The 10,266-nt window shown below is 44.2% G+C and overlaps 2 protein-coding genes across 4 annotated transcripts; both read left to right on the top strand.

Annotated features, from left to right (window-relative positions):
• The first annotated feature begins 2,937 nt into the window (after positions 1 to 2,937).
• On the top strand, positions 2,938 to 6,330 carry OTOS (otospiralin). Of its 3 annotated transcripts, none has more exons than XM_057426557.1 (4): positions 2,938 to 3,030; positions 3,321 to 3,429; positions 3,759 to 3,785; positions 5,963 to 6,330. In XM_057426557.1, exons 2-4 carry the CDS (start codon positions 3,378 to 3,380, stop codon positions 6,145 to 6,147), a joined length of 264 nt encoding a protein of 87 aa, XP_057282540.1. In that variant the 5' UTR covers positions 2,938 to 3,030; positions 3,321 to 3,377; the 3' UTR covers positions 6,148 to 6,330. The 3 variants fall into 3 exon arrangements, with proteins under 3 accessions (XP_057282540.1, XP_057282541.1, XP_057282542.1); XM_057426558.1 differs by having other exon boundaries at positions 2,944 to 3,030; positions 3,339 to 3,429; XM_057426559.1 differs by having other exon boundaries at positions 2,962 to 3,030; positions 3,351 to 3,429.
• Positions 6,331 to 7,776: 1,446 nt separating this feature from the next.
• COPS9 (COP9 signalosome subunit 9) lies at positions 7,777 to 10,009 on the top strand. Its single transcript, XM_057426549.1, has 3 exons — positions 7,777 to 7,842; positions 7,950 to 8,022; positions 9,707 to 10,009. Exons 1-3 carry the CDS (start codon positions 7,780 to 7,782, stop codon positions 9,742 to 9,744), a joined length of 174 nt encoding a protein of 57 aa, XP_057282532.1. The 5' UTR covers positions 7,777 to 7,779; the 3' UTR covers positions 9,745 to 10,009.
• Positions 10,010 to 10,266: the final 257 nt, after the last annotated feature.

Genomic DNA, 10,266 nt, shown 5'->3' with positions numbered 1-10,266 from the left:
TCAAACTCTGAGACTAAAAACATTGAGTTTCTTTCCAAAATGAGTAGAAATTAACACTGAACTCTTTCACAGCTGCCCTGCTAACTGCTATAGTAACTACTGAAATGTGGTTGCTGCTGTGCCAGATTTGCATTTGTGGGCACCATGGCATCTCCAATTACTGCTCAGTAGTGAAGAAGCCTACAGGGCAGCAATTACTAGTGGAGAGCTCTGCTAACTGATCCATACCAGCGCTTGTGCTGGGCATCCACTGCTGTTACTTCAATTGCCCTCTGAAAAAAGGAAAAGGGTCCTAGAGCAAAAAGAAAGGAGGAGATGACATGAGCATGCTTGCAACATAATGCAAACGCTGCCAAGTTAGTGCATAGTGTGCTTTCTGGTTGGCACCAGAAGATGCAGTGTTCTGTTTGGCACACTGAACCCACCATGCAGTTTGTCGAGCAACTGATGAGAACTCACCAGTTCTCTTCTAGTCCAATACTGTGTTTAAAACAGACAGACCTAGGTAGGAAGTAGTCATGTACAACAACAGAAGCCTTGATAGAAAGAGGATTAAAATTAGCATTTAAAACAACTGTATCTCTTGGCTGTATCTCCTGATGAAACTGTTTCAAGTGCTAGTTCTCACCCTTTTTCTGTAATTTCCTAGACCTCCTTTAGCATGGGAACCATGAGAATATATTTCCACCCAATCTGTGCACTGTCAAAGAGAAGACTTTGATATGAGTTACATGATAAGCCTGTAGTAGTTAAAAGACAGTCACACAATGGCAGATCTGTGATCCTCCTAGATCTGGAAGTTGGTAACTCCAAGCTTCAAAAGACAGAATAAGAAACCTTAAAGGAGGTAAAGGTGTATGTTTATAGTTATAGGAATCCTCCTAAAATCATCCAGTGTTGCAGCAGAACATGCTGTGACCTGAGCGTCCCTGAATCTGATAACTTCTGTGACTATCATCCTCCTACAAGCACTGTTAATTCCTAGAGGGAAGAGATGCAGGATGTGGCTCTGTCAAGAACATTACTATTCTTCTTCACCATGATCCAAAATGTGTTACCTCACCTCCCACTTGGAACTGTACTTCCCTTACCTACTGTCAAAACCAAAAGCTACTGATGGATGTGCAGAGAAGTATCTTTCTGCTAGTTATTCAGTTACAGCTAATAACTTGTGTGTGTGTTAGCATATGGCAGTGCTTCCCATAGTTTATTTGAACAGGATATACAGATTAGGCAGTGAAAGGGGAAGTACTGTTTGGCTTTGCAGGAAGTGCTGGAAGATGGACCTGAGTACATGGCTGCATCACAGAGCTCCACCAAGCAATGAAAGTGCCTTCTCCCACCAGCAGGTGCTGTAACTCAGATGAGTGGGGCAGAGGCGGCTGATCTATGGACCCCTCGTACAGGCCTAGGAAACATTAAGCAGGAGGATTAAAAACTTTCATAGAATCATAGAATAGTTTGGGTTGGAAGAGACCTTAAAGCTCATCCAGTTCTAATCCCCTGCCATGGGCAGGGACACCTTCCATTAGAGCAGGTTGCTCCAAGCCCTGTCCAACCTGGATTTGAACAAAGATTGAACAGGCTCTGCTCTCATAATATTTTTCTTTTCAGCCTCCACAGGAGTTGGCACAGCTTGGTGTGCTACAAAGCACTCTTTTCATCCCTTGCTCAGAACATCTTTAATTAATTCTTGGCAGGGCTATCTAACTCAGCATGTAGATAGGAATAAACTCCAGCAAAGCTGGGGTCTCCTGCAAGGCCACTCACCTGCGTCTCTCTGCTCCAGGACTTTGCAAGACTATGCAGACCTTCCCTCGGTGATACTCCTGTGGCAGACTGGTGGATGTGGTATAGCACAGGCACCAGTGTAAGGACACAGTTGGGAAATGAAAGTGTCTAGAATTGAGATGGATGAATGATTTTGTAGACTGTAAAGGCAACTGAAGACTCCCAGCTGAGAGACAGCAGATAGATCAGCAACCATATGATCAGATCATGGCAGTGTGAATGTGAGCAGTGAGCTGTTGAGCTGGCATTTCATTTCCAGAGAGGAGCCGTCTGGAAACAGGTGCCAGGTTTGGCAACAGGAGCTGAAGGCCACATCTTCTAGGAGCATGGAAATCTGTCATGTCCCCATGAGTTGCAGAGCACCTTGTGCTGTACCTTAGTCCCTGACCAGACCTGCTGTGATCAGGAGGTTTGTGCTAAAAGAAAGAGAATCAAGATGTACACAGCAATTGAATATTCTCCAGTGTCTCCCCTCCAGGCCTCTCAGAGTGCTGGATCCATTCAGCAACCTGCACAGATCAGAACCCAAAGCACCCACTTGGCACTGAGAGAGGAATCCTTTCAGGAAATCAGTATAATGTTAAAATGCATTTCAATGCACCCTCTTTGAAGGCTGCAGTGCCTGCACCACCAGCATGGCTGTGGCCACTGGGGACCTACTGCTTCGCTTAATGTAAGCCAATTGACTTCAGTGGGCAGTTGGTGCCTATGTACACTTGAAGAGCTATGTTTTAAGGATCCCAAGTAAAAAACATAAATCAGTGTCAAGTGTGTGAGGGTTTTGTGACTCAGCAGGAGAGGGAACTCAATAACCTCTTAGCAATTTGTTCAAATAACATTTCTTAAAATCTATTTTTTATAGAGAGGCAGAAAGAAATACAAGCAGGAGGTCAGCAAAGGTAATAATCACTGAAATTGCTTCTGCATGTTCTCCCTCTGTCTTCAAAACACAAAAGTATTATCGCCAAAGTTGATTCTGATTTCCTCTCAGAAACTGTCCACTGTCTCTCCCAGGACAGTGCTGAAATATAATGCAAATGCGAGCAGTTAAAATCCCTCTACCTGAAGGAGACAACATCAGATTGGTGTAGCAATTCGGTGACGTTTCTCTCCTTTCCCCCCACCCTCCTTTAAACAGTGCTGCTATTTTACAGCAATTGAAATCCTTTTGGAGTTTGTAGCTGACTTGGAGCTACAGTCAGTTACTACTGCAAGAACAAGGAAGGGGGAAAGAGAGAGGTAACTTCTAGAGTGAAATTAAATTAACCACAAAATAAAATATTTCCAAAGACACTTAATTTCATTTAAATTCAGAGAAGCCTTTTGGATTTATGCCACCTAATAATAAAATACCAGTACATCCTTCAGGACTGTGGTTCTTTTAATACTCTGCGTTGCAGTTCAGAAACAGCAAGGAAATGTAATTGGATCTTGATATGCCTTAATTAATACTTAGGATCTAGTTTGGAACATATTCTTCTAATTAAAGAAGAAATAATAGACTTTGCATAATTCTTAATCTCTTGTAGTAATCCTCAAGTGTTCAGATTATTTTTCAGAAACACAAGCAGTATCTTGCAGAGAAGATGACATTTATGGGCTTATTTCTCTTCTGTATGCTGACGAACATGCTCACAGGTAAGATTACTGCTGAATTCATTCTCATTAACTTTTTCAAGAATACAAATATTGTTACTAATACAGGATCTTCTGTTTAGTATCAGATAGAGCTCATGTATAAATCTCAACTGCTCTGGCTGTTAGTTAAGAGTATTTGGTTTGTAGCACTGGGTGACTGCAAATGGGGAGCTCATTATTCAGCTGTTGAGGAAACAAGTTTGGTTATACAGAGGGTCCTGAGTGTGCACTGGAGAATTTGTGAGCTTCTGGCTATGCAGCAAAGCTTTTATTTACAGCAAGTCCTTCTGTGCAGGAGCTGGTACTGATGGTCTCCTCTTTATTTACAGATGCCCGGTCAATCCAGAATGGAGATGGTAATTCTTAATGTGTTATTCCTTTCTTTGTATCACTAACAATTATGACAGTCATTTGTAACTCCCAGACCTGATCCCAGCAGCAATTTTGGCAGGAACTTTACTAACCTCGGTGGGCTGTGGGAGTGCTTTCATCCAGTTCTGGTGGAGAAAGAAGAGTGAATTCTTAGAAAAGTCTTTAAAACTTATGAAAAACCTGAAGTATTAATGCCTAATATTAGACCTAATATACTTGCAGTCTTAAAACAAATATGGGTTATGGTCAGCTCATTAATTCTGTCATACAAAAACATAACTGGAAAGCACCATACATATAAATGTATTAGACATCTGAGATTTTTGTTTATCCTGAACAGTAGTACTGTATATGTGTCTGTTCATTGGCAAGAAATACTGACTTCTACCACAAAAAGCTTAAGATCTAGAAATTGCCACAAATCCAATTAAAGAAATGTTGGAATAAATCCCTTAGCACAGCTGCCCTGTGGTTCGTGTCACTTTGTGTGATTAATCCATTGGATTACTGTTTGCCTTTGATTACAAAAATCCTCAGCATCCTAATGATGTTTCCACTGGCTTTCTGATAATTATGGCAGTTCACCTCTCTCTGGTGTTTTTAGACAGAATTCTTTATGATAAAGGAGTTACATAGAAGTATCTGTAATAACCAGGTACTGCTATTGCTGGTGTTCCTCTCAGTTACTAGCAGGATAGCCAGCAGCACCCCAAGTGCACAGATACAAACTTGCAGAGAGAGTATGATAACAGATATTGAAAGTAGAAATACATACATATGGAATAAGGGCTAATGTGATTACTTTGAATTCAAAACATTGTGCCGTATGCTCTATTATATCTCCCTATGAACTTTCTGAATGCATCATCTATGTTCTCACAAGTTTAAGGGTGCTATTACATCTGTGCACAGCAAATATTTCTGCAGCAACCTCTCAGGAAGGAGAGTTTGTGTCAATCTAAAAATAAAACCTTGAACAGGCAGCATCCTGTTGCTCTCATTACCAACAATTATGGCTTTCTTTCACACTGGGCCAAGCAGCTGACTGCAAAGTGAATCTAAGGTCAGCCGGTATAAACACTGAATTCTCCTCTGCAGACAGTATTTGGCTGGTTCATTTGATCTGTTATATGCCATCTGTGCCTGTATGCTGCAAACTTCACTCCATAAAATTAAGGTCTGACAATAAGATTGCTGAAGGCCCTTAATTCCCACTAAAGACCCTGGTCCCAAGCTGAGCCTGGTGAGTGGAATGCCTCCTTTTTATTCAAATAGGCTTTAAATCAAATCAGAATACTGGGTTTAGCTTTGCTGCACAGAGACGTTGGTAGCTATGTGGTCTCAGGTAGTGGTTACTTTTAACATATGCCTCTGTGTTTGGGCTGAAGAGCAGTTAGCTCCTGCACTTTCAGAATGGATTTTGTTTTCCTGCTGAATTTGAAATCTTGTTTCAATGAGTGTTTCCCATTTCCTGAAACAGACATAAAGGCAGCAGCTGTCCTGTCTTCCCAGTGGCAATGCCTTTCCTCTCCGTTTCCTTAGCCCATTTCGTATGGCCTGCTGAGAAGAGGCACAACTCTGCAATGTCAGGCCAGCATGGACCTAGTTCCTGGGAGCCTGGGGAGGATCCTGCACTCCCAGCTTGTGCTGTACTCAGCCAAGCTGCCTTTGTGCGGGGATGGCAGGGGAGCAACTGCATGGCCCTTTCCCATGGCTCTAGGAACTTGCAGGCAGAGCAGGCGCCTGCAGGGGCACAGTGTATGTGATGGTGCCTTATTCCTTATATTTTTATGTTGGGCAGAGAAAATGGCATGGAATGAGGAAAAATGGCTTTCATTTGCAATTGCTCCTTGCTTTTAAATAACCAGCAGCCTTCTAGAAATTCAAGCAGCTTCATCAAGTCTTCAATTGCCCCAAATGCTGATGGTGCCCCTTTATCCCTACTCTCCATCTTGTCCCACTCTGTCATTCCTGGTGCAACCAGAGCAGAGAGCAGGTCAATGGCTCTGCCCTCCTCTCTCCTGCCAGAGGAGCCCACAAGGAACCTACAAGCCCCAAGGGAACCCACAATCCCAAACCATGTTGGCTCCCAGCCCCCAAGCTTTCAACAAAAAATGCTTTGTATTACACTAATCTGCAGTGCTTTTTATTGTTCTCTAAGATCCCTACCAGGAATCTGTAGCCTTGCTGTACTGGCCCTTCTCATCCAGTGATTTCTGGTCCTACGTGGAGTATTTCCGGAACCTAGGAGCCTACAACAGGATCGATGAAATGGCCAGAGCCTTCTTTTCCCAGTTCCCTTTTGGGAGTCACCTTGGCTACCATGTGCCCAACCACGAGCATTAATTGCTTTTTTGCTAAAGGTGATGCCAAGATGGTTAAGTGAATGCACAGCTGCCAGCAAAAGCATCCCTCAGCCACTTATTAATACTCACAGCACACACTCATTGCATGTCATGCTTTAAATTAACCTTTTCTTTCTCACAATCTGTGCTTTTGAGCGAAATCAATAAACCCATTGATTCTGTTGTGTGGTTTTGGGTGGTTTTTTACACCATAATGCTCGCTGCATATAGTACTTAAACACCAGTCCAATGAGTTTGGTGGCTGGAAGGACCACCAGTGTAATTCACAGCTACATCCATTGCAGTGGAATGGTGTTGCCTGTTTGAAAGAGAACTCTCAAAACACACTGTAAGTCTGTTTAGAAGGAGACATTATTTATTGTGTATAGGTTGCTCAGTGGTGCATTTCCACAAATCAAGCACATCTGATGTTGGCTTCTGTAATCTATAATCATTGCTCTTATATTCTCTGTTTAAAGACACAGTATTGGGCTTATTTTACTGCATGTGTTCCATAAGGAAGGCTCTCTTATCCCAAGGGGGTGTGATTTTTAGTATTATAATGAAGGCAGACCTCTCCAAGATACCTTAAAATTCAGTTTAACTGCTAACTTCTTGCTAATAAGATCTATGTTCTTGGTCTGAGGATGTTCTCCTCCTCTGGGGCTCTTCACACTTTGTTCATTCAGTCATTATCTACTGAAAACAAGGCAGTTCTCCTGAACTTTGACAGATATTTACGTAGTTTCTCCTGGGATAAGTTTTGATCTTCCTGCTGCAAATCCAGCATCACTGGTGTCCTTTTAGCAGCCCCCTGGCTAGCTCAACACCATTTCAGCACAAGCAGGAGGAGGACAGAGGGGATTCTCCTCCTCTACTCTGCTCTGGGGACACCCCCCCTGCAGTCCTGTGTCCAGCTCTGTGGCAACAGCACAAGAGGGACATTGAGCTGTTGGAGCGAGTCCAGAGGAGGGCCACGAGGACGATTAGGGACTGGACCACCTCCCGTATGAAGATAGGCTGAGGAAATTGGGGCTGTTCAGCCCGGAGGTGAGAAGGCTGCGTACAGACCTCAAAGCAGCCTTCCAGTATCTGAAGGGGGCCTATAGGGATGCTGGGGAGGGACTCTTCATTAGGGACTGTAGTGACAGGACAAGGGGGAACGGGTTCAAACTAAAACAGGGGAGATTTAGGTTAGTTCTAAGGAATGAGTTCTTCCCTGTGAGGGTGCTGAGGCGCTGACACAAGGTGCCCAGAGAAGCTGTGGCTGCCCCATCCCTGGCAGTGGTCAAGGCCAGGCTGGAAGGGGCTTGGAGCAACCTGGTCTAGTGGAAGGTGTCCCTGTCTGTGGCAGGGGTTGGAGCTGGATGAGCTTCAAGGTCCCTTCCAACCTAAACCAGCCTGTGGTTCTATGACTCTCCTCACCTCAGGCTTGGCTACCTCGTCAGGCTCCGCCATTTTGCTTCCCCCTCCCTCCTCGCCATGGCAACGGCGGGGCCCGCCCCCCGGGTTACCGGAGAAAGGCGAGACCTCCAGCCGCACAGAGCGGCGCTCCGCCGGCCGGTTTAAGGCGGAAGTAGGCAGTGCGCGGCCGGAAGCGGCAGGGCGGCTGGGAGTGTGTTGAGGGGCTGTCATGAAGCCAGCTGTGGACGAGATGTTCCCTGAGGGGGCCGGTCCTTATGTGGACCTCGATGAGGTGAGGGGAGGGGAGCTGCCGGGGCTGCGTGCGAGGGGACAAGTGGTGGGGCCGCCGGTTAGGAGCGGGTGTGGGTGAGGCCCTGCTCTTCAGCGCCTGTTTCCCAGGCAGGGGGAAGCACTGGGCTGCTGATGGACTTGGCCGCCAACGAGAAAGCCGTGCACGCCGACTTCTTTAACGGTAAGCGCCGCCGCGCTCTGGGGTGGGGAATAGCAGGGCACCGGGGAGCTTGCCCGGCTGGTAACGCTTTGGGCCTTGCCTAGTAACGGGTGCTGAAAGTGAAGGTGATCACAGCAAGCCTCGCCGGGTGACTCCTAATCCTGTGTCTTTTGTAGTCGCTGAAGGTCTCTGTAACCACGCTTCTAGTGAGTGCTGTCATCAGTTTCAGTGGTAGATGATGCGGGTGGGGGTGATACAATGCGTATTTCTCCTCTCCTGCAGGCTTTAGGCGATTTAGCATGTTAGTTACTACAAGGAACAATGCCTTATTCTCTTTGCATAGACTGATAGACTGTTTTGGGTTGGAAGGGACCTTAAAGCTCATCCAGTTCCAGCCCTTGCCTGGGCAGTGACATCTTCCGCTAGAACAGGTTGCTCTAAACCCCTTCCAACCTGGCCTTGAACACTGCCAGGGATGGGGCAGCCACAGCTTCTCTGGGCACCTTGTGCCAGCACCCCACCACCCTCAAAGGGGAGAACTTCTTCCTTCTATCTAATAGTTTCTATTAAACAGTGTAAATGCATGTTAAAATGTGGGCTCAGCTTTTTCACATTTGTCTCTGGGTGTTACTACTTTATAGAAAATTCTCAGATTGCTGAAGTTATGCATGCATATGTATCCAAAGCAGACTAAAACTTTTGGGTTTGTATGCTTTCTGCATTTGTAAGTTAACTATAAGCATATATGCATATACAGCTGCTTTTAGAGAGAAGAGCGATGTATCTGGCTGCGTAGCGATAGAATGTACAGCATCTTACAGTGAGTTACTAAGGTGTTTTCTTAATACATCTGAAGAAGTATGTTTAAACATTTCAACAGTGTATTTGAGGCATGTTAGAAAATCTGATGGCTGTGGTGGTGTTGATCCCACAAACCTATTCTGAAATCAGTTAGGTTTCTCATGTTGCTCAAGACTTAGACTACAGATGAAAAAGGCAGTTCAGCATTAATATGCCTTTGAATAGTTTTAAGGGACTTAGCTCTTTGTTGGCGACAGCATATTCAGGAGTACTTCCCAAAGATGAGTACAACAGTTGTGCCTAGCCAGCCACGCCACCAGTCCGAGATGAGCTCTGACAGACAAATGTTATTTGCACCTTCACAGCAATGAGATCCTTTTTAAGGAAATGATTTTTACAGCAAATCAGAAATGTGAGTGTCAGCCTTAAAACAACTCCTAAGTGAGAGCCTGGATGCTGTGACCTAAAGCCATAATTCTGCAGGAGTGTCTCATTTGAAACTTGCTGCATGCATAAAGCCTGTACTTCTTTAGTTCTGGAGTCAGGGGATCATGATTGATCCACTCTGAATGTGATGGCTGCATAATGTGTTTATGAAAGCTCCTCTTTTGAAGCTTTATTTTGCTTTTATGGATTTAATCGTAATGCTTGTATTGTACAAGTGAAGCTATTTAATTTGTCTGTGATAGAGAACATATATATGTGTGTGCCTGTCTTTCTTCTCTGTCTCTTCCCACCCTTGTGTTACAATTATAATAACTGATGGTGCAATAAGTCTCATTTACCTAATTCACCTTTTTAATTTCTGTCTTTAAACCAAATAATGAACTGTACTTGAGTATGTGTATATGTAACAGTTGAGACTTCTAAGGTTAATTTTACCTTATCTTATTTTTCTGACTAGATTTTGAAGATCTCTTTGATGATGATGACATCCAGTGAACATAGTTGTCCAGCTATGCAGTGTTGAGACATGGATTTTTCCCTAGGATCGCCTGTGGTGTCCATTATTTATTAAAATAATCAGAATGGGAAAATCACAGAGGGGGGGAAAAACCTGGCTAAGCTGCTTGAGAAATATGAAAACCAGATGGTTAAAGATAACTAAGGGGGGATTTGTAGGCTGTTATTTCTAGGAAGCTGTGTAGATTTTTCTTAACCTTTTACCTGCTGATGTGCTTATTCAATAAAATACTAAAAAAACCCACCCCTCTCTCTGGCCTATACTTTGGAAGTAGGTATTGCTGTGTTCTGAGCTCCCTTCGAGAACAGTTCTTTTGTTTTATTAAATCATTCACTGTTGCTTTTGGAGGTTGTATAAAGGTACACAGCAGGGGATATTGCTGCCTTGAAGAGTTTTGTTAGTCCCATGGTACAGGTTTATCTGGGGCTAAGACAGTTGCTTGTTCTCAGTAGTCTGACTCTCCTTTTTTAAGTCGCATTAAGTGTGCATTGCCTTCTGTT

Source organism: Pezoporus wallicus, unplaced genomic scaffold (assembly GCF_028554395.1).
Source record: "Pezoporus wallicus isolate ANWC-B61680 ecotype Strahan unplaced genomic scaffold, APGP_CSIRO_Pwel_v1 contig_7680, whole genome shotgun sequence".
NCBI classification, from domain to species: domain Eukaryota; kingdom Metazoa; phylum Chordata; class Aves; order Psittaciformes; family Psittacidae; genus Pezoporus; species Pezoporus wallicus.
This window is presented reverse-complemented; position numbering and strand designations above follow the sequence as displayed.